The following is a 27972-nucleotide window of genomic DNA, read 5'->3' as shown; positions in this document are numbered from 1 at the left end:
CATACTTAAGGCTGAGATAGCTAGATTATTCATGCATACGGAAATCAAGTGTTACAGGGATGTGTGTGGAATGTTGAATCAGCCGTGATTGGCCGAATGGCCTACTCCTCTTATTTCCAATGGTCTTACAATCTCCTGAATGGTGTAACCGTAATTCTCATAATATGCCCTCTAGCTCTAGAATGCCCAAGTGGAAATAAGTTAACCGTCATGTATTTTTCTGTTACTACCTTGAAGTCTTCAATCAGGTCACCCCTTAACCTTCTAGATTCTAGAGAAAACAAACCTAATTTGTATAGTTTCTCCTCATAACTTAACCCCTGCAATTCACATATCATTCTCATAAACCTATGCTACACTCAATCCAAGGCCAATATATTTTTCTTATGTGGGGTACCCAGATCTGCTCTCAGTATCACCAAGTGGAGCCTAACCAAGGTTTTGTATGCAGCATGACTTCTGCATCTTAGTACAGGTACACAATCCTTTATCCAAAATCCAAAAAGCTCCAAGTTTTTTGTGAAGTTTTATTTCTGTATAACAGGTGACCCAATTCCCCCCACACTCTACTGCATCACTCAGATGTGATGTGGCGGCACGGCCCAGCACTGGCAGGCGCCCGTTGTGTCTCAGCACTCATACTAGTCAAGTGTGGATCTGCTGTGTGGTAAGTTTTTTTTAAATTTCAGTGTGAAAATGTAATTTATTCTGAAATCTGAAAAATTCCAAAATCCCAAAAACAACTGGCCCCAAGGACTTTGGATAAAGGATTGTGTACCTGTACTGCAATCCTTCACTTATTAAGGTCAGCACCCATTCACTTTCTTGAACATTGTGAACATAGTTGACCAAATAAGTTTAGTGTTGCAATAATCAGGAAGAGGTCAACATCAAGAACCAACTAAAGCAATGTAGTTACCTCTAATTTATTGCGTAATTTAACATGTGCGCGTGTGGATAAGTGAACCCCTACACTGTTAGTAAGACTACGATGAGTGTTTTTTAAAAATGTGCAAATTACAAAGGAAGCAGAAAACAAATTAGGAAGTGCTTTTGGTTTTGCAAAGGAACCTCGATTATCTTTCACTCTATTAACCGAATTTCGAATGATCCGAACAAGATCGCAACATCCCAATGCATGGCTAACTAAGTTATCCAGCATCAATTAACTAGCGATAATCAAGGTTCCTCTAAAGTAATCTTCCAAAAATATCCTTTCAATTAAGTCACATGCAAATGAAAATCATCTCTTTGGGAATATTAATTTTTCAGCACTTGGCTAGGGTCAGGATTTGCAAAAGCAAAACTGAAAACTGCCATTGTGGCACTTTGGTAACTTTTGGCTTTAACTTTTAATGTAATTTATTCATTAAGTAGAACATGGCTTTGAGCATAAAGCAATATGTTGCTCATTACTGGTGACTAGACTTATACAAAACAGCTTTCACATGAAATGAGGGGCTGCTGCGAGGGGAAAAATATTTGATGGTTAGTACAGAACTAATCATTCACCCAGTTAATTTCACAATATAAATACTTTAACTTCCTCACAGGAAACTGGGTCAGAATGTCTTCAAGTAATCCACTGAGGTTTAAAAATGCTTTAAAGTAGTACTGATGGCAAGTTTATAAGATGCAACACTCCATTTTCAACCAAATTTGATGAGAGAGAACATATTTGCAAGCACTCATCAGGTTGACAACCCATTTTTGACAGTATTTTGGATCCACTTTAAATTCAGGTTTAATCCTATGGTTAATTTCAGACAAATCTACTGTAACTGAAACCTTGAACAAACTTTGTCACATTTCACTTTCATAACTATTTTAGTTACAGATTCACAGGAAAATATCTAAGCTTTGCAGAGAAGGTCCACAAAGTTGGTAAACAACAGAACAGTTTTAAGTTCAAAACTTACTTCAGACTTAAGGAGAACCACAAACCGTGAAATAAGGGTGATGTGGAATATATTTAGTCAAATAACAAATGGAGAAGGGGGAGTTGGATAAACTGCAAGATCAGTCAATAATTGCTGCCATAGTATGAACCAAGTCAACAGTGAGGGTTATAAATTTAAAAAAGCACAGCAGAGGAAGATTTCTGGGGATCTTATATTAAGAATGCCTGCAGTTTCCCAGAGAACCCGCTCAAATGCTTTTATCTCCCTCTTGCCTCTTCTGCATTTTATTCTTTTAGAGTCAGAGATACACAGCACGGAAACAGGCCCTTCGGTCCAACTCATCTATGCCAACCAGATATCCCAACCTAACCTAGTCCCATTTGCCAGCACTTGGCCCATATTCCTCTGAACCCTTTTACTCCTCACGTTTAGTCTATTTCCACTCATTTGTCTGATTATATTTAAAAGTACGTTTGAATGTTTTTCTATATTTAAAATGTAATACGTACACAATTTATTGAGACTTGTTCATATTCATACTGCTATTAAAATTAGCATCAATAAAAGTATTTACAAGAACTGAAACTGACAAACTTAGAATACTGAGAAGCAGATATAGAGTGAAAGCAGAGATGGTGTTTCCACTTGTTGAACAGACTAGGAACTGAGGGCACAACCTTAGAGTGAAGGGCCAGCCTTTAGAACGGAGATTGCAAGGAATTTCTTCAGCCAGAAGGTGGAACTCATTACTGCAAGAGGCTGTGGAGGCCAAATCATTGAGTGTATTTAAGACAAAAACAGATAGATTCTAATTGGTAAGGGAATTAAGGATCACAGGGAGCAGGCAGGAGATTGGAATTGAGAAATTTCTCAGCCTTGATTGAATGGCAGAGTAGACTCTATGGGCCAAATGACCTATTCTGCTTCTGTATGTTATGGTCTGATGGAATTATAGACAACTCTTCAATATGACAACTACAGCAGAAATTACAACCTTGGAAAACTAAGGCGGCATTATAAGAGGAGAAACATTAATTAAAACACACGCCTTTTTGAAGCGTGCTCCAGAACTGGAACCCCTTTTGGCTTTCGCAACTAGAAATAGCGTACTTCAGCTACCTGGTGTAAAATCTCTCCCACTCACTAATTTCTCTGAAGCTTGGAGCAGTGCAGTACTGGAACACAATGAATAAATTGCAAATATTTAAAGCTCAATTCAATTTGTTTTCATTCCCAAGACCTGTCAATCATTTAGAAAATTTATACGGATAAAATCACATTTATTAGTCTTACCTTCTAAATTTACAATTGACCCACAGAATCTAGAAACAATCTGCTCTAAGGGCCAAGAAAGTTTAAAAAAACAGCTTTCCAAACATCTGGATACCATTTTCAATTAGAAAAGCATATATTTCCTTCAGAGGCTTTCAATTTGGTTTCTGTCACGTACTTGACTGAAGAATATTAAACATAGAGAACAGTATGTTCTTAAACACTTGTCTAATTGCTGTACTTGTAAGATTTAATTTTGCCATTTCCCTGGAGAATTAAATAAAATTAAAGTATGCACTACAAAATCTCAGCTTTAAAAGTCCCAAATAAAAATTAAAAATAAAAATCATATTTGGAGCAAACTGAATTACTGTTTTCATTTTATAATAGTCATTAATCCATTTGAAATATAGACTGGCTCACAATAATTTAACTAGTGACAAGCAACATTCTATTAACAAGTGCAGCACCACTGTTTCTGGAACTTTAATTATTAGTAAATCAGGTTTAGCATACTGGTGTAAAATAGTTTCTTTTGGAGTTATTCTGACAAGAAATGCCACTGAAATCTGAAGGGATCATTTTATTTTGTTGCCCCTTCACTTATCCTTGATCACAAAGCAAGCTATTATAAAAATAAATTTATATAGCACTGTTCATGACCACTAATCTCTCAAAAGACTTTACAGCTAATGAAGTACTTTTGAAACATGGTCACTGCTTTAATACAAGAAGTGGTGCGGCCGCAGCAAACTCCTACAAATGCTAATGACCAGTTTTGATTTGACTTTGATGGAGGGATAAGTATTGTCAAGTCATTGGTGAAATTCCCCTGCAATTCTTTCGAGCTGAATGGAGTCTTTTACATTTCCCAACGCAGGATGAAGGGCCTCAAGCTTCTGAAAGACCGTACCTCTGACATTGCAGCACGTTGTCAGTAGTGCAGTCAATGACCACCCACATTATCTACTGCATCCGCTGCAGCCGGTGTGGCCTCCTCTATATTGGCGAGACAGGCCGCCTACTTGCGGAGCGATTCAGAGAGCACCTCTGGGCCACCCGGACGAACCAACCCAATCACCCTGTAGCACAGCATTTCAACTCCCCCTCCCACTCCACCGAAGATATGCAGGTCATTGGACTCATCCACCGCCAAACCACAACAACGCGACGGTCGGAGGAGGAGCGTCTTATCTTCCGACTGGGAACCCTCCAACCACAGGGGATGAACTTGGACTTCACCAGTTTCTTCATCCCCCCTCCCCCCACCTTGTCTCAGCCGAATCCCTCCAGCCCGGCACCGCCTTCCTGACCTGCAGTCTTCTTCTTGACCTCTCCGCCTCCACCCTACTCCGACCTATCACCTTCACCTTGACCTCTTCCCACCTATCACATTTCCAACGCCCCTCCTCTAAGTCCCTCCTCCCTACCTTTTATCTTCTCCTGCTGAACACTCTCTGCTCATTCCTGAAGAAGGGCATGTGCCCGAAACGTCGAATCTTCTGTTCCCTAGATGCTGCCTGACCTGCTGTGCTGTTCCAGCAATAAAGTTTCAGCAGTCAATGACCAAGCCTTGACATTTGCGCTCAAATCCGGAAGTGGGAATTGAACTTGGAATCTTGTGACTCAGAGGTGACTGCTACCACTTGAAACATAGCTGACAAACTGTTTTGAAATTCAGACTTAGGGATACAACAGAATCAGCCACTGCAGCAAATGCCATCACAGTAGTTCTGTTAGGCTTAAATAGGAGAATTTTTAAAAAAATTTCTCAACAATCTGACTTTGCAGCCAATACATATTACCTCTGGACACTGAAAAACTGTTGGGCACAAATGCCCAAAAACAGCCCAAAAAGTAAAGTGTGTGAAAATATATTTGGAAGCAATCTTAATACTTATGAGCATTCAGAATTTCTTTCTTAAACCTTTGTAGGGAGGCTGGAGGGCAAGAGCAGAAAAGAGAAAGATGTTCAAGAATACATCTACACTTTTGGACGTAAGTATTCCATCGAGAAAAATTAATTGCTATCAAGTCTTATCATTCAGAGTTATTAACCAGGCAGTGTACAGCAATTACCCTTTATAATGACCTTTTGTGTAAAGGGGATGTATTTAGAGCTAAATCCAGATCAATGGTTTTATGGCCTCAAGAAATGTAAATAGTATATACAATTTATCTTCCAAGATTTGATATACATCTACATTTGAGGGAACAATGCCAATTGACCATCCGATACTCAAGTATAAATGTTGATGTTTTTTCCATTGAATTTGTATCCTTGCAAAATGTCCTGATGAGTGCAAGGCGAAAGCCTTCAACAAAATTATTTTTCAGCAATTCAAGCTCTGTACTAACGAAAGGTTAATTACATTACAGTGAAGCATTAATTCAATCAACCGAGTTTGATGTCATAAATGACAAATGATGTATCAAGAAACTAATGCAATAAAAGCAGTGTGTGAAAAACTATGAAGAGTTATATTGGACTTGCAATGTTAACTATTTTACCCCCCACAGGTACTGACAAATCTGCTGGATGTTTGAAAATATTGCTATTTTTAGTTCTAATCTCCAACCTTTTCAGTTTCTTGCTTTTATTAAGCAAATGTTGATAGATTAATTTTGTTGCTCATTTATGGTTTGGCATACAGCAATTTCTAATATTGTAAAATGCACTGCGTGAGCACATGTAAATGGCTTTACAGCAGGGATAATGTATCATGGTACATTTAGCAAAATGCAGCTGCATGATTTGACAGACATTGAAGATGACCTGATCACCTTCGGAATCCAGATGCAACCATATAATTAATTATGTAACATTTTATTGCAGGATAAACCAGAAGGAAGGGGGAAAAACATACATAGAAATGTTCACATCTTCAGAATACCCCAAAATATTTAGAACCAATTAAGCATTTGGGATAATAGTCACTTTCGTAGTAAAAACCACTCAATTTACAAGGTTCCACAAATAGCAACCTATTAATGACCAACTATTCTATTTTAGTTTAGTGGTAATTGTGGGATAAATATTGGCTATAATGTGAGAAAATTCATTTTGTTTTGTAACCAGCACCACCTGAATTTCTACATCAACTCGATGTTCTTGTAGCATGGTAATAGCTTCCATACTTCCAGGCCAGAATCTGCCCCAGAAGTGTGCTGTAACATGTAGATTAAATTATGTACACTCACATAAGATAGAACCCCTGGCCCAGTGAATCAACAGTAATGCACTGAATTGGCAGCCTACATTTTGTGCTCAAATTCTAGGCCATCAAACTTGATGTAGAATGCTACCACTGACAACAGAAGAATTATTTTTAATGCATGCTGGTAGTAAATATTCTTCCCCAAGCAGTTTTTGTGCCTGGAACTTATAAATAACTGTCGATCTATCAAGTATTTGAGTTTAGTTGTACTGAGCTACAGCACTCCTGCCCTCTGGAGGAAGGATAACGTTTGCAGAATGATTGAATAACTGCGTGGAATTCAGTAACATTTCAAGATAAGCACAATTATTATTTCCAGTGGAACTACAATGCTGCTTCCCAGAATTTAAAATAAATGTTCAATAAAGCAATGTTACATTTGATACATTACAAATAATTTAAATGGTTCTATTAGGATTCTTAGTAAGTTAAAAAATTACTGCATTCATTTCAAACCTCATTACATTTCACATCTGAAAATGGTTCTCAATTCATTCCTCAGTTCTAGAGTCATTACCTTTACCCAAGTGCAGACTGTCTAGGACAAAACATCAGCCCAAACAGCACTGGCTGCAGGAGGAATAGTAGCCAGAAAATTTGAAATACCATCTTGCTGTCATGCTAACTATTTGTCCTAGGCCTGAAGTGTTCCAGCAAAACTCAACAGAAGATGGAGGAACAGCACTTCATTTTCCACTTTGCCACTTTACAGCCTTCAGGACTCAAAACGGAGTTTAATATCTTCAAACCATGAACTCTGCTTTTCATTTTGATTCCATCACACACACAAAACCACACCCCATTCCTTTGGTGAATCACATTCTGCTTTTAGCAGAAGGTTCCTATCGGTCTTCATGGTTCATAACGGAAGTTACTAACTTCAGCTGTGAGAATTGCACAAGTCAGGAGACAGCATGGAAATGCAGCACCAAATCATATCAAATTTCACAACATTGCCCAATTTACAGAGGGGTGCTCTATGTAGTGCACAAGGACGTTGTCTCTAAACAAACAGCTCATCCTCAACTATGTTATTCACATTTCTATCTTAAGTTTTCAGAATTCTAGTTCATTGGCTACAAGATTAAAACTAATTGACAGATGCATGCTTTGCTGTTCCAACCATTTCAAACCATCTTTCTCCATCTTAGAAATTACAGGCCAAATAGACAACAATTGCATGCAATATAGGACTTAGACGTCGATCAAAACTTTTTCAGCCTTGCAATTACCAGGAATGAACCACAAGGAAGTCAACTTTATGAAAATAATAATTTATCCAAAATGGTTCACCAACATGAATTGGTCAAGAAATGTTGCTGGAACCAGTTTCAGCCTGCCACTTATACAGTAGAGGATCCCTACACTTTCAAAGACCATATAAAACCTACACATAAATAGCAATATCATGGCTATGTGCCCTTTGGACATTGCAAGCATACCCACTAACATATTACTCAAGAAAGCTATTCACATTTCTTCCAGGTCACTATATCAAAGCTATCTAAAATGTACCACTGGAGTCTAAATCAGTTTTCATTCAATTCATGAACATGGTAACCCACATGACTAAGCTCACTTTCAAATACACCATGTGCGCCCAAACAGTTGGGCAGCTATGCAAACTCCTCTAGGCTCGGCTTAGACACGTGAGATACTGGACTTCAATGTAATCATTACTGAACTCTCACCCCTTGTATTCTTCTAATACGTAGACATGTTTGCTGCATTTAAACCTGCAGCTGCACAAAAGTTCCTTACATGCTGTAATAAATCCAACCTGCATTCAAATTCCCTTTCAATTTAGTGTCAATGAGGGCACAAAGTTAACCTCAATCCTGCAACTGTCTTTAATGGAAGATCCAAAATAGAGATCAGAATGTCGAGCAAGGTTGCGCAATAGACCCATACTATTTACAACTTATCTGAGTGGCTTTTCAACTCAGATCAATTGCCCTATGGCGTTAGCATTAAATATCAAGATGGATAACTCCAACCTCTCTCTTCTGTGCCAAAACTAAACTGACCATTATTGACACACAGTAGGCTGGTTTACAGTATGCAGGTAACTGCAGTGTCATTTTTCACACTACACCAGGTTTGGAAACCACTACCAATCTGTTCATTCCATGCTCAAGAAACTCAACCAAAATTAAAAAAAACTTACTAACCCAGATCCAGTCAACATAACATTCCACCACTTATTTGTGTTGAAGACGATAATTATTTCCCATATTTCACCTGCAGGCCATCTCAGAAGGTTCCAGTCGAGATAAATACTGGATCAGCTTTGGTAGCTCAATCTTCTAAAACGTACTGCTGCAAGACTTACTGTACAAAATAGTGAATGAATGAGATTACCGTTACGTGTTTTGTACAGTGAGAAAATAAAATAGTGCAAAATAGTGAAAAGCTTTTCCACTGTCACCATGATCCAGTGTCATTTTGAATATTTTTTTTTAAAAAAAGAGGAAGGCTCAACTTAAAGGGTCAGTCAGTTCTCAGCCAGCTCATTAATGACACCTGTGCTGCTATCCCTCTTCCACTGCCTCACCGTCGACACCAGACCCAATTTTGAACTCACCACTCTTCAAATGCCATGTTTTGAAGCTGGGCTGATTCTCCTCTAACACTGCCTCACCACCTGCACCAGATGCACTGAAGTCAGGATCACATCTCTCCCTGCTTGACCCACCTTGATGTCACGGTGATGCCCTTCCACTACTGCTTTGCTGCCACCAGCACCAGACCCAACCTACAACTAAGTCATCAATACTCAGGTGCCATCTTTCACTGTTGGTTGTCACTAAACTCTTGGACTGCAGGGAGACCTAGATTGTATCAGTGGTAGTGACTGTATCACTGCACTTAAAAACAGTGAAGTTCAATCACTGATGCTGTCACATTCTCTGGATTCAATGGTAGAACCAGAAAAATGCTAGTATCCTTCTGCAAACCAACTCAACAAGCATTCAAGCAAACTCCTGTAAAATCGACTTTGATGGCTTGGATGCTTTTTTGGGTTTTCTCAAATGGCTAATGCTCGACGTAAAAACAAAGAAAATGCTTCAAAAAAGATACACTGAAGCTCTCAAGGCATTGCAACCACAATGACTGGAGGACCTTATTACCAAGTGTTCAGAATGCTGACAACTTGCCCATCAGCTAGCCTTATGCTTTGAGTCACAATCTTAATGAGGTAGAACAGTGATTGAGAAGGAGTGGGAAAAAACCCCAGTCAAATCCTGCACTCTGGATCCTATTACCTGGTGGGATATTCATCGATTAAGAATTGACTTGTTTAGAGACAAATACAAATGGCAGAAACCCACAAGTAGATGCCATATATGCAACATGTGTATGTTACATGCATGACATGAAAATACAACTTCAAATCAAGGGAAAGCAGAAAGTAGGTGATGCCTATCCTCAATTGGGCTGTCATTTCCCCAACTGTACTATTTTACAACAGGTTAGAGAGTCAGAAACTGAACATAACAGGTCTCGATCCTTACGCCTTACTGTATTTCTAAACCAATTGAGGGAAAGTTAGTCCATCTTCACTTTATCATCAATGCAACAGGAGAACAGCTAATTGCTGTAAAAGTTTCAATGCAATCTGTAGTTATAAGACAGACTTAACGTAACTGCCAAATATAATGCATCAATTTTATAAAAACAGATATAGCATGATTATTAAATGGAACAATGATCCACAGCAAAGGTTTAGCTCCCCTTTCCCACTTCTCATTCTAATAAGCTGTATTAATACAAAACAATTATTCCTGTCACCTAACACCTTCCCCCCCCCCCCCCCCTTCAAATTTACCTGGACCGTCTCAGACTCCTCCCTCCCCTTCCTAGACCTCTTCATTTCTATCTCGGGCGACCGACTCAACACAGACATTTACTATGAACCAGCCGACTCCCACAGCTACCTAGATTACACCTCCTCCCACCCTGCCCCCTGTAAAAACGCCATCCCATATTCCCAATTCCTTCGCCTCCGCCGCATCTGCTCCCAGGAGGACCAATTCCAATACCGAACAACCCAGATAGCCTTCTTCAAAGACTGCAATTCCCCCTCAGACGTGGTTGACTATGCTCTCCACCGCATCTCCTCCACTTCTTGCTCCTCCGACCTTGAGCCCCGCCCCTCCAATCGCCACCAGGACAGAACCCCACTGGTCCTCACCTACCACCCCACCAACCTCCAGATACATCGTATCATCCTTCGTCATTTCCACCACATCCAAACAGACACCACCACCAAGGATATATTTCCCTCCCCTATCAGCGTTCTGGAAAGACCACTCCCTCCGCGACTCCCTCATCAGGTCCACACCCCCACCAACCCAACCTCCACTCCCGGCACCTTCCCCTGCAACTGCAAGAAATGCAAAACTTGCGCCCACACCTCCCCCCTCACTTCCCTCCAAGGCCCCAAGGGATCCTTCAATATCCGTCACAAATTCACCTGCACCTCCACACACATCATTTACTGTATCCGCTGCACCCGATGTGGCCTCCTCTACATTGGGGAGACAGGCCGCCTTCTTGCAGAATGTTTCAGAGAACACCTCTGGGACACCCACACCAACCAACCCAACCGCCCATGGCTGAACACTTTAACTCCCCATCCCACTCCACCAAGGACATGCAGGTCCTTGGCCTCCACCATCGTCAAACCATGGCAACACGATGCCTGGAGGAAGAGTGCCTCATCTCCCGCCTAGGTACCCCCCAACCACAAGGGATGAATGCAGATTTCTCCAGCTTCCTCATTTCCCCTCCCCCCATCTTATCTCAGTCCCAACCCTCAGACTCAGCACTGCCTTCTTGACCTGCAATCTTCTTCCTGACCTCTCCGCCCCCACCCCCTCTCCGGCCTGTCACCCTCACCTTAACCTCCTTCCACCTATCACATTCCCAATGACTCTCCCCCAAGTCCCTCCTCCCTACCTTTTATCTTAGCCTGCTTGGCACACCATCCTCATTCCTGAAGGGCTTATGTCCGAAACGTCGATTCGCCTGCTCCTTAGATGCTGCCTGACCTGCTGCGCTTTTCCAGAAACACATTTTTCAGCTCTGATGTCCAGCATTTGCAGTCCTCACTTTCTCCTAATTATTCCTGTCAAGCAATTCTTACTGCTTTTAAAAAAAATTACTAACCCTATGAAATTGGTTACTGTACTTCAGAGTTCACTGTGCAATCAACCCAATGTACAAAGGACAGGGTGACAAAACACAGACTTCATCTTCTACCTCAGGACCAGAGAATCAAATGCCACACATCAACTTCACCAGTTTCCAAATCTCCCCTCCACCACTCCCATTCAGATCCAACCCTCCAACTGGGCACTGCCCTCTTGACTTGCCCATCTTCCTTGCCACCTATCTGCCCCACCCTCCCCACTTCCCAATCAATTGCCTCCCACCTACCCAGCTACCTTCCACCTAGCCCCAACCCACATTTACCTCTGGTCTCTTCTCCCTCCACATTCCTGATGAATGGTTTATGCCTGAAACATCGACTCTCCTGTTTCTCAGATACTGCATGACCTGATGTGCTTTACCAGCACCACACTTTGACTTGGACTACTTGCATGCCAAACAAGGCAGGTAGGATACAAGTGACAAGGCTAAATGATCCCACAACCAGTTGTCAGATCCAAGCTCTGCAGTCCTGCTATATTCACTCATGAATGGTGCAGGACAATAAAACTAACATGAGGCGAGGTTTCATCAGTACTCCTAAATCTCAAAACATCAGCGCAAATGAAAAGACTGAAGTATTAGCATTTTCAGTCAGAAGTCCTAAGAGGATTGTTGGTTTTGATCTTGCCCTGAGGTCCCTAACATCACAGATGCAAGTCTTCAGCCAATTCGCATCATAGCAAGACAGCTGAAGACAGGTTCTGCTATAACATTCTGGCAATAATCCTGAATTTTTGCGCTACAGAACTAGTTGTGCCCCTAATTAAGCTGATGCAGCTGGTTTATATCACTGGCATCCAGTGTAAAAAATTGCCCCCATTTGTTTTGTGCATGGATTGCATTCCCTTCACCACTAACAAAGTAGAAACAATATATTCCAGCTACAAGATTCATGACAATAACTCACTAAGGCTCCTTCAACAGCATCTTTCAAACCTGCAGCCACTACCACCCAGAAGAATAAGGGTAGCAGGTGCATAAAAACAAAACCACTGCAAGTTCCCCTCCAAGGGGCATATCATCCTCATTTGGAATTCATTGGATGTAGCTTTGCTCGCTGAGTTGCAAGGTTCATTTCCAGATGTTTCGTTACCCTACTAGGTAACACCTTCAGTGGGCCTCAGGTGAAGCAATGCTGAAAATTCCTGCTTTCTATTTAGGTGTTTGGGTTTCTTTGGGTTGGTGATGTCACTTCCTGTAATGTTATCTCCTATCCTATTTCATGGATAACATCACCAACCCAAAGATGTCAGGTGCTCCAGTTTCCTCCCACAATCCAAAGATGTGCAGGTTAGGTGGATTGACCATACTAAATTGCCCATAGCATCCAGGTATGTGTAGATTTTTTTTAGATTAAAGTGTGAAAACAGGCCCTTCGGCCCAACAAGTCCACACCGACCCACTGAAGCGCAGCCCACCCAGACCCATTCCCCTACAGTTACCCCTTCATCTAACACTACGGGCAATTTTAGCATGGCCAATTCACCTAACCTGCACATTTTTGGATTGTGGGAGGAAACCAGAGCACCCAGAGGAAACCCATAGCAGACATAGGGAGAATATGCAAACTCCACACAGAGTCACCTGAGGCGGGGAATTGAACCCGGGTCTCTGGCGCTGAGGCAGCGATGCTAACCACTGTGCCACCGTGGTGAGTTAGCCATGGGAAATGCACTTTTACAGAGACAGGGTTGGGGGGTGGGTGTGGGACTCTTTTTGGACTCTGTGGGCAAATGAGCTGTTTCCACACTGCAGGAATGTGATCACGAGATAAATTCAAACAGCCACCTCCATTGCTACCTAATACCTGTCCTTTCGCTGTCATGGGAGTCTCAAATTTACTTTCGGTGGGCACACATGGGAGAATCAGCTTCTGCTATGGTACAACAGTACATTCAATGATTAATCAATTGCTATTGCACCAGAATTTTAGAAACTTTACTACCCTTTGTTTCTCCTAATTTCTCAATTTGAAATATGTTTTTTTTCTTTAAACTTAAACAGTTAAGGGGAATAGTTTCTCCCATCATACCCTGTTTCATTTAAAATCTTGTAAAACTCTGATCAAAACACTCCTTTGTCTTCTAAACCCCAAGAATTCCAAGGTTGCATAACTTCTCCTCCCAATTTAACTCAAAGACAAGATGCTGTTCTTGTAAATCTATACTGCACTCAGTTTTAATCATAGAATAGCTGTCGGCCTTGACAATGAATCTTCAACTATGTTGCAATTAATTCCTTTTAAAAAAAACTGCAGAAATTGAAGTGGGTTTATTTGGTTAGTAACCATTCCTGAGAGTTTTTCATTCAACCAAGTATTCTAAATGAATTAAAGGGAAGGAAATTTACATGGTTCTGGAAAGCTTTTCAAAATTAACCTAGCAACCTATTTTCAGCTTGGTAATATTTAAATAGAGAGACACTCTTGTAATATTCATTTGGTGAACACGGTGGCACAGAGGTTAGCACTGCTGCCTCACAGCGCAAGAGACCCAGGTTCAATTCCCGCCTCAGGCGACTGACTGTGTGGAGTTTGCACATTCTCCCCGTGCCTGCATGGGTTTCCTCCGGGTGCTCTGGTTTCCTCCCACTGTCCAAAAAATGTGCAGGTTAGGTGAATTGGCCATGCTCAATTGCCTGTGTTAGGTGCAGGGGTAAATGTAGGGGAATGGGTCTGGGTGGGTGCGCTTCGGCAGATCGGTGTGGACCTGTTGGGCCAAAGGGCCTGTTTCCACACTAAGTAATCCAATCTAAAACAAAATTTAAACTTTGCACTGGTTGCGATCAGAGAGCCAATTGTATATGTATGCAATTAAAGGCACTCTTCAAGGGTATTCAACACGGCTCTGTCAACACCAGGACACAAGAAATAAGAGGAGCACACTATCCTGTCCCACTGCTCAATAAGATGTCACTGATCTCTGACCTCAACTTTACTTGCCTAACCAAATCCATATCTCACTTGGCAAAGTGCAAGAAACTCTCGTTTAAGTATATTATGGACCAGACCAACTCCACTGCAATCATACCAAGGAAATAACCTAGACCCTAACTTTTATCTTATTTAAAGGCAGATGTAAGGTCCTGTGTTCAGATGTCATTCAATTGGTCACATTACTCGGCTTTAAGCAAAACACTTTATTCTTACTCCAGTTGAAATACAAAGACAAGAATCGGTATAACTATTTGAAAACTTAAAGCAATTATCTAACCACAGCAACTGTTCCAATATAACATCCCATAAACACAGCTCCAGCAAAGGTAAAGTTAGTAACACAGAATGTCTCACATGCGGTTTTGGTCGCAGAAAGAACCCCAGCTTTAGCGGTAAAAGAGGAATGTAACAGCTTCCACAGCCAACTTCAAAACCCTAATAACTACTGAAAGCTAAACTGAAACCTTGGCTCTGTGGGAGCCTGACTCCACCCATTTATGCTGCTTCTATTCAATGAAAAACCAAGGCCTCACAAGCTGCTTACTTTATTGGCTTAAAATAGACAGCTCAATGCCTATGGCTCAACCTCTCCAAAAAAAGGATAAAATACACCTCAAAGCCATAGTATTGTCACAATACTCAACATTTGAATATTCATAAACCTAAGGTGGAGAATTCTAAAGATTCAAAGCCAAAGTGGAGCACCTTCTCTTTAAGACTTAAATGAACAGCCACTTTCTGGAGATGACACTTCCTAGTTCTAAAATCAGCATCTGCCTAATCAAGCCCCTGTTGGAACTTGTGTCACCGCATTTTTTTGAATGCAATCACCTTATTCTTCTGAAGTAGATAGTAAAAACCCATCCTACATAACTTTTCAGGGAACAACCATTTCAACTCAAAATAATCCAGTGAGCCTTTCTTGCACTATGGCAAATATATCCTTCCTTAGAACATCAGCAGAGTTACTCTGTGCCTTTATTGATCTGTCTGAGTCTATATCAAGGATCAAATCTTCAAATTATTCCTCCATGTAGTTAACTATTTTTGTCCAAACACCAGACACAGTCTTAAATGCAGCACTTTCATGTAATTTATGTTGAGTAGGATGGTATGATTACTAAACTTTTTATGAAAAAAGCTCATAAACCATGATTCCACCCCTCTATTTTTTGCTGTTCAGATAAATAATTTGCCCTCATTTCCACAAGCTTCAACATTAGCTGACTTACATACCTGGACGCTAATCATAGACATCAGACAATGACCCACTATTTACAAATCCAAGCTGGTTTTCTGATCAGTTGAATGTTTAAATAATGCCATCCTTAATTACAGACTAGCAATTTCCCAAGAAGGATTAGGTCAATTAGTCTATAATTTTAAGGTTGTAACCTCAAGTTCTTTAACATGCAGCTTTCGACGTAAAGGAATGGTTCTCAATTGAGAACCTTTAGCGAGTATAGTTAAGACATCTGCAATGTTCTCACCCATTTCCTGGAAACTTGTCTCTCTTTTAGAACTATATTCTTCATTAATCTTAATCTGACATTAATTTCCTAAATGTCTGCCATGTGTTTTTTCTTTACTGCAAATGTTGATGTAAAGCAATGATTTAACATTGCATCTGCAACCTCCCTCTATTTGCTATTTAAAAATCCTATTAGTTTTTAAAGCATCCACCTGATTCCTGACCATTCTCATCATCCTATTTTAATATTTTTGATATTCCTTGCAAGCTTCTTTATTTCTTGCAAGTACTGATCCCCTTTGCTGTTCTTTACATCTTTTCCATGCATAAAGATCTGCACTATTGCTTTCTGCATTTTTGAGCTTTACATAGGCTATTTAATTATTCATCTCAATAAAATAACAAAGTCCTAATAATCAGAAACCAGGAAAATTCTGGCAACACTACACATATCCAGCTTGGTTAGAATTTGAAAGAATGAGGTGGAGACTACTTTTCAAAACTCACTACAAACAGAACAGGGGTTAATGGTCAAAAATATAGCTGTGCTTGGCCAGGTTATAGTCCAACAGGTTTATTTGAAATCACAGGCTTTTGAAGTTTGCGACCTGACAATGGAGCAGAGCTCAGGAAGCTGGCGATTTCAAATAAACCCACTGGACTATACCCTCTTGTCATGTGACTTCTGACTGTCAACCCCAGTCCAACGCCAGTAACTCCGCATCAAATCAAACCAGTTATGGGTATGCATACCTCCACATTTTATTTTCCTGAGGCTATCAATAAGAGTGTTTAAGTAACCGTACTAACATGATTCAAGTTGCATTTTCATTATAACAACGCAGCCAGAAACACACTGACTATAATTGCAGGCACATTCGGCCAACCACTTAAATGGAATTAATCAGCAACTCCTCTTGGATCAGATTCTTAGCATCTGATGTTCAGCCTAAATGCATGTTCAAATGCAAAAACAAAATTGTCAAAGTTGTGTATAGACCTCCTAACAGTGGTCAGGACCAGGGACGCAACATGTACCGGGAAATAGAGAAGGCATGTCAGAAAGGCAAGGTTACATTGATCATAGGAGACTTCAATATGCAGGTGGACTGGGTAAATAATGTTGCTAGTGGATCTAAAGAAAGGGAATTCATGGAATGCTTACAGGATGGCTTTTTGGAACAGCTTGTCATGGAGCCCACAAGAGAGCAGGCTATTCTGGACCTAGTGCTTTGCAATGAACCAGACTCTATAAAAGATCTTAAAGTAAGGGAACCCTTAGGAAGTAACGACCATAATATGGTAGAGTTCAGTCTGGAGTTTGAAAGGGAGAAGGCAAAATCGGATGTAATGGTGTTACAGTTGAATAAAGGTAATTATGAGGGCATGAGAGAGGAACTGACTAAAATAGACTGGAAGCAGAGGCTAACCAGGAAGACAGTAGAGCAAAAATGGCAGGAGTTTGTAGGTATAATTGAGGACACTGTACAGAGGCTCATTCCCAAGAAAAGAAAGATTAACCGGGGAGGGATTAGACAACCTTGGCTGACAAAGGAAGTCAGGAAATGTATTAAAGAAAAAGAGAGATCCTATAAAGTGGCTAAGAACAGTGGGAAATCAGAAGATTGGGAAGGATACAAAAGCAAACAGAGGATAACAAAGAATGTAATAAGAAATTAGAGGATCAAATATGAAGGTAGGCTAGCCAGTAATATTAGAAATAATAGTAAAAGTTTCTTTCAGTACATAAGAAACAAACGACAGGCAAAAGTAGACATTGGGCCACTTCAAACTGATGCAGGAAGCCTAGTGATGGGAGATAAGGAAATAGCAGGAGAACTTAACAAGTACTTTGCGTCAGTTTTCACAGTGGAAGACATGAGTAATATCCCAAAAATTAAAGGGTGTCACGGGGCTGAGTTGAGTATGGTTGCCATTACGAAAGAGATAGTGCTAGAAAAGTTAAAAAGTCTTAAAATTGATAAATCTCCTGGCCCTGATGGGATACACCCTAGAGTTCTGAGAGAGGTGGCTGAGGAAATAGCAGAGGCATTGGTTGAGATCTTTCAAGAGTCACTGGAGTCAGGAAAGGTCCCGGATGATTGGAAGATGGCTGTTGTAACCCCCTTGTTCAAGAAAGGATCAAGGCGAAAGATGGAAAATTATAGGCCAATCAGCTTAACCTCGGTTGTTGGTAAAATTCTAGAATCCATCATTAAGGATGAGGTTTCTAAATTCTTGGAAGAGCAGAGTCTGATTAGAACAAGTCAACATGGATTTAGTAAAGGGAGGTCATGCCTGACAAACCTGTTGGAATTTTTTGAAGAGGTAACAAGTAGGTTAGACCAGGGAAACCCAGTGGATGTGGTCTATCTAGACTTTCAAAAGGCCTTTGATAAGATGCCACACGGGAGGCTGCTGAGCAAGGTGAGGGCCCATGGTGTTCGAGGTGAGCTGCTGGGATGGATTGAGGATTGGCTGTCTAACAGAAGGCAGAGAGTTGGGATAAAAGGTTCTTTTTCAGAATGGCAGCCGGTGACGAGCGGTGTCCCGCAGGGTTCGGTGCTGGGGCCACAGCTGTTCGCATTATATATTAATGATTTGGATGAGGGAACCGGTGGCATTCTAGCGAAGTTTGCCGATGATACGAAGTTAGGTGGACAGGCAGGTAGTACTGAGGAAGTGGGGAGGCTACAGAAGGATCTAGACAGGTTGGGAGAGTGGTCCAGGAAATGGCTGATGGAATTTAACGTGAGCAAGTGCGAGGTCTTGCACTTTGGCAAAAAGAATAAAAGCATAGACTACTTTCTAAATGGTGAGAAAATTAATAAAGCCAAAGCACAAAGGGATCTGGGAGTGCTAGTCGAGGATTCTCTAAAGGTAAACATGCAGGTTGAGTCCGTGATTAAGAAAGCGAATGCAATGTTGTCTCTTATCTCAAGAGGGTTGGAATATAAAAGCAGAGATGTACTACTAAGACTTTATAAAGCTCTGGTTAGGCCCCATTTGGAGTACTGTGTCCAGTTTTAGTCCCCACACCTCAGGAAGGACATACTGGCACTGGAACGTGTCCAGCGGAGATTCACACGGATGATCCCTGGAATGACAGGTCTAACATATGAGGAATGGCTGAGGATACTGGGATTGTATTCGTTGGAGTTGTGGTGAAACGGTTAAAAATTATGTCCCAATTCATGTGTGAATCTAACCGGAATGGAGGTGTTGCTTAGTCCCGTGTGAATCTTATTACACACCTCCCCGTGTGAATCTTCTTATCTGTATGTAACCAGAATGGAATGTGTTTTTTAGCCTTGCTCTGCTGTTCACATGAATGTTTATATCTGGAAAAGAGTATATCAGCTGGAAAAGTCTCCAGTTCGGTAAGTCTGCTCCGGGGTTACGTTTAACCGCCGAGCGTGGGTTGTTGGCAACCGCTCTACGAGAACTGACGGCTCCCAGTTCCGGTAACATGTAGAGTGAGTATAAGCCAGACCCGTTGTTTGGACCTGGTTGTGGCGACGCTGCGGGGAATAAAATGCCCATATTCTAGCAGACTCGCCTCTTGGTCGTTTGTTCTGTGTCAGACTACTCTCCTACGAACCTGACCTTGAGAATTTTTTAAAACATTTGGCGTAGTCGAGCAGGGTCAATCGCAATTGAGGAGAGATTTTGATACAGAACAATGTTTTGGAAAAAGACTAAGAAACCAGAAGAACAAACTGTGGAGGTCCCGACCGTCCCGGGATGGCATGGATGTGGGCATGTACGTGGCAGTTTGTTTGAGAGAGGATCCCAGTCCTGCCGAAGAACCCCTTGCCTGGGGTACAGCGGAGGATGTGGGCATGTCCAAAAAGCTGAAGCGGAGTTAACAGAATTGAATGGGATTGAACTGAACTGAACTGAGTGGAACTGAAGTGAATCAAATTGAACGGAACAAAATGGAACTGAGCTAAATTGAATTGAAATGGACGGAACTGAATTGAACACAATTGAATTGAACTGAACAGACCTGAACTGAGCTGAATTGAACTACACTGAATTGACTGAACTGAAATTAACTGAAACGAATTGAACTGAATTAAGCATAATGTAACACATGTATTGGGCCAAGCAGTGGAATGTGGTGTAAAATTATGTCCCAATACATGTGTGAATCATAATGTAACACATGTATTGGGCCAAGCAGTGGAATGTGGTGAAACGGTTAAAAATTATGTCCCAATACATGTGTGAATCTAACCGGAATGGAGGTGTTGCTTAGTCCCGTGTGAATCTTATTACACACCTCCCCGTGTGAATCTTCTTATCTGTATGTAACCAGAATGGAATGTGTTTTTTAGCCTTGCTCTGCTGTTCACATGAATGTTTATATCTGGAAAAGAGTATATCAGCTGGAAAAGTCTCCAGTTCGGTGAGTCTGCTCCGGGGTTACGTTTAACCGCCGAGCGTGGGTTGTTGGCAACCGCTCTACGAGAACTGACAGCTCCCAGTTCCGGTAACATGTAGAGTGAGTATAAGCCAGACCCGTTGTTTGGACCTGGTTGTGGCGACGCTGCGGGGAATAAAATGCCCATATTCTAGCAGACTCGCCTCTTGGTCGTTTGTTCTGTGTCAGACTACTCTCCTACGAACCTGACCTTGAGAATTTTTTAAAACAGGAGTTTAGAAGATTAAGGGGAGACTTAATAGAGACGTACAAAATAATACATGGCTTGGAAAAGGTGGATGCTAGGAAATTGTTTCCGTTAGACGAGGAGACTAGGACCCATGGACACAGCCTTAGAATTAGAGGGGGTCATTTCAGAACAGAAATGCGGAGACATTTCTTCAGCCAGAGTGGTGGGCCTGTGGAATTCATTGCCACGGAGTGCAGTGGAAGCCGGGACGCTAAATGTCTTCAAGGCCGAGATTGATAGATTCTTGTTGTCTAGAGGAATTAAGGGCTACGGGGAGAACGCTGGTAAGTGGAGCTGAAATGCGCATCAGCCATGATTGAATGGCGGAGTGGACTCGATGGGCCGAATGGCCTTACTTCCACTCCTATGTCTTATGGTCTTATAAAATGCAGATAAGGAAATTAATTGTAATCATAAACATTCTAACAAAATTTAAAACTGGAAAATAATTTACATTTATACAGACTGATAAATTGCAAACCTGAGAATCTAAACTACGTGGAAGACAGACAACAAGAAATCATTTTCCACATTCCATAAGTTAAACATTTAAATCACACTACATAATATTGTACAGTTTGTACTGTTCAGCTCTCCAGTTTTCTTTTTAAACAAGTCTCTTTTAGGTACAAAACACAATCTTTGAACAGCCAATTCCTTGACAATCCATGCACAAAGAACACAGCAGGCTGCAACTTTTCCCTTAACACTCCTTACATGAAGAAAAAGATGTGCATTTATTGCCTTTCATGACCACAAGGCACTCGTTTTTGAAATGTAGTCATGTTGTAAAATAGAAAACCATTGCCCTTGTCATCTGTGGTAGTTATAAATGATTTAAAATTAAATGGAGAGTTGATCAATAAATTTACGGCTTATACAAAAATTGGTGGGGTGGTAACTAGAAAGGATAGCTTAAGATTACAGGAAGATCTAGATAGTCTGATCAGTGGCAAATTGAATTCAATTCAGATAAATGTAAGGTGATGCATTTAGGCAGAACACACACGGCAAGGGAGTGCATGATAAATGGTAAGACTCTGGGAAGCACCAAGAATCAGAGGGACTTCGGTATGCATGTCCACCAGACCCTTAAGCTAGCAGGACAGTTAGATAAAGTATTTGAGGTGGTATATGAGATACTTGATTTTTATTGGTGAGAAAGAATTTAATAACAGGGAGGTTATAGTAGTACCGTACAGGTTACAGTAGTAGCTTTTTTTAAGTTTGAAATTCATACTGGAGAGGGTGGAGATTCTTCTCGATGTTGCTCAATATGGAGTATTTTATTTACAAAGAGGGACTGTATATTCTAGGATTGTTTTCCTTGGAGCAGAGAAAATTGAGGAATGACCTGATTGCGATTATAACATAAGGAGTCTGGATAGGGGAGACAGGAAGGAACTTTTCCTCTTGGTGGAGGAATCAATGACCAGACAAAATTCTGGTCATAACATTTAAGCCGTATTTAGAAGTGTATTTGCAATGCTATGGATACAAGACAATGGACCAAGTGCTAGAAAACACAATTAGAATAATTAGGTGCTTGTTTATTATTACCACCCTACTCTGTCCAAACCCTTATTTTGGATACCAGAAAATGGAAAATCATCTATTTCCAGCAGAGAACTTCCACAAAGAACCAAATTAATCTTGTTGCTGGTTAAATTATCAGTTCCTCTGCATTTTCCTTGAAATCTTGTCTGCTAGAATTACGTGTCAAAACTGCATACAATTCTGGTCATCCTACTATAGAAAGGATTTTTAATCAAGTGGAGTGTGTTCAAAAAATTACAAGGATGATACAAAGAGTGGAGGATTGGAGTTAAAAGAAGGTTGAATAGGTTGGGACTTTATTTCCCCTGAAGCAATGGAGGCTGAAGGGGTGACCTTATAGAGGTTTGTAAAACCATAAGGGGTATAAATAAGATAAACAGCCAAGGTCTTTCCCTCAGGGTAGGAGGTCCAAAACTAGAGGTTTAAGGTGAGGCAGCAGGTGGGGGCCAGAAGGGATTTAAAAGGAAGCTGAGGAGCAACTGTTGCACACAGAGGGTGGTGTGTATATGGAACAGGCTGCCAGAGGAAGTGGTACAGGAGAGAACAATTACTATATTTAAAAAACATTTGGACAGGTATGTGGATAGGAAAGATTTAGATCGTATTGGCCAAATGCAGACAAATGGGACTACTTCAGTTTAGGGAGCTTGGTCGGTCTGATTGAGTTGGGCCAAAGGGTCTGATTCCATGACTGTATGACATGCTCCTGAAATCTACACTAACCAATGCATCCCACTTGCATCATTCATCATAAGCCCTCTGACCTGATTTTTTTTTGATAGTGCATGGATGTGTCTACTGCTGCTCCTATTTCTCATGCTTGTGTTTTTCTCTTGCAAATTGTTTGTTCTGGAACAAGAGTGAAGATATTGTTTTAAAAAAAAAGTACTTTTTTATAGTTGCATACTCAAATCAACACCAGCAAGGTAGCCTCACAGCACCAAGGGCAATTGGTTCTTCTATCGAAGAGTCTTCTGATGCATCCTCAGCATTCCATTATTTGAAACATTAATTGGCAAAAGGCAACATTCTGAACTCTCCAGAATTTCTTAAGATCAAACATTTTAACTGGCATACTTAAAAGGCTGAAAGCACTATTGCATCTAAACTGGATAAAATCCAAAACATCAAGTGCAGACAAAGACCACTCACCTTCCACTAGCATCAATGAGAGCAATTAACAGTCTTGACAGAAATGTTCCAGAATTTCTGACTCAAATATGTCAATATGTGGTACACGTGATAAGTTACCACACTGAAGGCACTTTTCAAACACATTTGCTAATACAGAATTGCATACACTTTGTTCTGTATGCCAATTCATGGCTTGGCATAAGAAATCAAATTAAATTACATTTATAAATTGTATTTAAACACTGTTTGGAACACAAAAGCAATTACATGGATGTCACAATTCTGAATTTCAACATCAGATAAGATTTCTAGAAGCAGGAAGTGAGAGTAAAAGAATTTGCTACACGTGTAAAGCATGGCTCCATAAAGAGTGCTGCTTAAACTTTAGCTTACAATATTGTTTAAATTGCACTATATTCTAAAATATTTTTAGGCCAAGAAATAGGCGCCACTCAATGATTTTTTACATCCATAAAATACTTTGTATCTTTTTTGATCTCAATGTCATATTCACTTCGCTATATAATAAGACAAAGTAGCTATTCAGTACTTCTGCCATTTCAGTTACAGAAAGGCTGGCATGGAGAGATAAGGACAGAATCCATGTGTTAGAATTGAAAAAGTCATTGTTCTAACAGTTGCCAACCACTATAAGGATACTGGGAGTAAGTTTGCAGTGGAAAACCTTGCAGCTGTAAGGGTGGGTGATAGAATGATGGGGGAGGGATACAATTGGGGCTCCAATTATCCTAACAGGTTGGATAGCTATACGGTAAAGAGTCTGAAATGAGTGTAGGAAAATTTGCTACAGCATTATATTTCTAATATAATGAGAGGCATTGCTAGCTCTAATTCTGGGGAATGAAACTAGCCTTATATTCCAGATTTAATTAAGGTGCTCGAAATTTCCCAGTGGTGGGATTGAAACCCACATTCTGAGAATTATCCTGGGGTTTGTGGATTGCTGATCCAGTAACAGCAGCGTGAAGTCAATGTCTCTTTTGGTGAATGAACCAAATATAAATCAGTAGGTGAACAGAGATCATACAACCATAGGGATTTAATTAGTTATGGATAAGGGATACGGAGCAATCTAGAGTAAAAATACATTTGAAGTTAAACCAGTTTAACTGGGTTGAGAACATATATACCCAGACAAACTAACTAAAGTTTCACAACCAAAGTGATAACTGAACAATGAGCTACCTTGGAGATGGCTCATATATAGTCAAGGTATATTCCCATCAATGGGAAAGACAGGACAACATCCTGGACAAATGAGAACTAAAATGAATATAGGAAGTTCAGAGGGGAAGTGAGAAGAGAGAGAGGAAGCAACATAAAAAGGGAATCCAAAAGTCTTTCAAACTCAATAGAAAAAGGTTAAATCCAGTAGCTAGTCAGTTTAATTTATGCAAGGGAACGATTTTAGAAATGATAATCCAGAACAAAAATTAACAGTGTGGATGAAGGAAAGCAAGCACAGATTTTCAAGGCAGAACATGCTAAACTCAACTTGAAACTTAATTCATGGGATGTGGGTTTTATTAGCTAGGCCAGCACACTCATTATCCATCCTTAGATGCCCCAGATGTGATGGTGACAAGCTGAATTCTTGAATCACTGCAATGTATGGATGGCATTCCAGTATTTCAACCAACAATAAAAGGAACTGTAACATAATGCCAATATGCAAGTTACTTACCTTGGAGTTCCATAATAACCATATTATTTACATCGCTAGGCCAGATCAGTTTTTTGGTCAATGCTGACCTCTATGATTTTGATAGTGGGGGATTCAATGGTGGTAAGTAAAGGGCAACATTTGGATTCTCTCTTGTTGGAGATGGTCATTGCCTGGCATATATGCCATGAAATTACTGTCAGTTACCAGCAGTATAGCATGGACATTGTCCAAGTTTTGCAGCATATGGACATGGACCATTTCAGTATGAGGAGCCCCCAATCACACTGACCAATATACGACCAGTGAACATCCCCACTTTGACCTCATCATAAAGGGAAGGAAGATCATCATTGAAGTAGCTTAAGATTGTTGGATTTACAGATTCTACCTTAAGAAGCTCCTGCAGAGGTGACCTGGGACTGACAAGAGAAAACAAAATCCCTCTTCTATTAAAGCCTTTGTAGATTTATTGGAAATTTTCCTTTAAATAAATTCCCCTGATGAAAATTCAGCCTTTGACTATTAATTATTTTTCTTTTCTTGTCAAAGTAGCCTGAATGAACTCCATATTACGGATACATTGCCTCCTGAGCACAAACATGAAGGTAAAATCAGCTTGGGTATGTTTGAGAGAGTTCGTCAGACGGCGCTTGCATTTTTGTTATGATCATTTGTGTGTGTGACTTTGGGGCCAATGCAAAAGTACCCTGTTGTCGGCACATACATGTCTATACTCTGAAGCTTCGAACTGAGTGATAAAACTAAACTAGCACTCAAACGTCTTAACCCAAATCTGCACTCCACTTTCCATTGTTACTCTGCCTGCTGCCCATTTTAATTAGGTTATCAGAAAACTGCCCTTGTTATCCAATATAAATTGGGATCCTATATGCATATAAAAACCACTTTTCATGACTACCTCACATTTGAGAACAGTTTGTAGCCACTGTTTGAAGTGTTGTCACCAGTGCATTGTCGAAACCGTGGCGGCAGAATTGTGCACAGAATGCTCCCATAATCAGTAATGTGACAATGATCAAATCAGCTATTTATGTCTATATTCTATTTTTCATTGAGGGACACATATTGGCCAGGAAAGATACAGTGCAGAAGGAAGTCTGGGCTATCAACCATCTGCTGGCTCATGAAGAGGCAGTTAACTGGGTTAAATAATAGGATCAATTCCTCCCCTCACAGGCCTGCTTCATCATTTTCAACAAAGTCTAATTTCCTCTTGAACATCTTGATTGGACTTGTCTCCATCATATTCTCAGGTAGCACATTTCAGATCTCATATCTTGCTGTCTCAAAAGGTTTGTCTTTATGTCTGCATTGCTTCCTTTGCCAGTGAGCTGAAATCTATGCCTTCTTGTTCACCAATGGGAAGTTTTTCTCCATCTACTTGACAAAGTTAGAGAACCACAAAAGAATAAGTTCAATTCTTATTTGCTTATAATGATTTATTGGATCTCAAGGGTTAAAGATCCACTATTAAAAGGACTCACTGCAGTATGGATTGCATACCTGCCCTCTGACAGAGTGAGACTGGAGATCACAGTAGGGAGGTCTGACTGACTCCAAGCTGGCAAAATGGTCTGGAGCCCTACATGTGGACTTTACTTTCAGCCTCAGGCAAAAGGTGTTTGTTCTCCCTGGACAAGACTGATAGCCTTAATCAGAACCTTATTAACTGCCTCCTGTTCCCATTGTTGTCCTTGCCTTATCTAGTAACAAGGGCAGCTGAAGACTAACAATACAAAAACAAGGATATTAAACCCTTTTATAAAACACTGGTTCAGCTTAAGAGTAACATATCCATTTCTGAACACCATATTTTAGGAAGGATGCGAGAGCTTTAAAGATGCCAATAAGATTATGGGTACTTCAATCACATGCACAAATTTGAGAAGTGGGGTTAGGCTCCTAGAAGGTTAAGCAGATTTGACATTGATAATCATAGGAGAAATCCTATACAGAGTGGGTAAAACTCCCATTGACAAAAGGGCTGAGAACCAAAAGACAAAGATTTAAAATGACTGGTAAATCAAAATAACATGAACATTTTTTTAAAAAAAACGTTGCCTGATTAGGATCTGGAATGTACTGCCTGTGTGGAGATTGTTTGAAAGCCACAGGTAAATCTGTCATTAGCAAACTCTGAACAAGGAGGGAAAGAAAAAGACTACAGGTGACACTAGGGGAGTTGTTTGTGCAGAGGGCCAGTAAATCGAATGGATAACTCTGGAGCTGGGAGCAGGCCCCTGTCCCTCTTATACATCAACCAGGCCCGAAGCCAGCACTCGCTCACCTTCAAGTGTCTCGCATTGCACCAAGTTCAGGTAATCACCCTGCGACAAGATGCCGGCCTTAAAACCTCTCACTAGCCCCTCCAGATAGCCATTGTCCACATTGAAGTACAGTTCGTTAAAAGAACCCATGTCGGAAGTGGAGAGCGAGAAGCTGTCTCAGAGATCAGAAACTCAGCTGTTACACACCACCTGACTAGTCAGCTGACCATACACACCGAGCATGCGTAGTGCCAACGTCTCCTCCCCACAGCGGAACCATAGAAACCGTACGTACGTGCCTCGTACTGAATACTGAGCATGCGCTGGTTTCGCCGACAAACTTTCCGCGAATACGCATGCGTAACCTCTGCCGTAGGCCTGCGTCGAGCATGTGTATTGTAGTGGTGGGGCGTTTGGTGTTTAGGTGCGTGGTTTGTGGCATTTCTTCATCGTAAACTATCGTTACAAAAACACTTTAACTTAGTGAAAAGGCTCTCAAGATATTTCACAGCAAAGCGAAATTAGACAGCCAACTTAATTCAATATTAGGACAGATTTGTTAGATGTAGAAACAAATACAAAGATTGCTGAAAAACTCAGCATGTCTGGCAGCGTC

General features: G+C 40.7%; 1 protein-coding gene across 1 annotated transcript in view; it reads right to left on the bottom strand.

Moving 5' to 3' along the window:
• atp6v0d1 (ATPase H+ transporting V0 subunit d1) overlaps nucleotides 1-27557 on the bottom strand; it is a 41645-nt gene extending 14088 nt beyond the window's left edge. Inside the window, exon 1 of the mRNA XM_043707102.2 lies at nucleotides 27377-27557. Coding sequence (XP_043563037.1) covers nucleotides 27377-27506 — 130 coding nt within the window. The 5' untranslated portion in view covers nucleotides 27507-27557. The remainder of the gene's footprint in view (nucleotides 1-27376) is intronic.
• Between the last annotated feature and the right edge of the window lie 415 nt (nucleotides 27558-27972).

Source organism: Chiloscyllium plagiosum, unplaced genomic scaffold (genome assembly GCF_037043375.1).
Source record: "Chiloscyllium plagiosum isolate Xiang-an unplaced genomic scaffold, Cpla_swu_hap1 HiC_scaffold_17, whole genome shotgun sequence".
NCBI lineage: Eukaryota > Metazoa > Chordata > Chondrichthyes > Orectolobiformes > Hemiscylliidae > Chiloscyllium > Chiloscyllium plagiosum.
The sequence above is the reverse complement of the archived record's forward strand: the minus strand, read 5'-3'. Positions and strand labels throughout refer to the sequence as shown.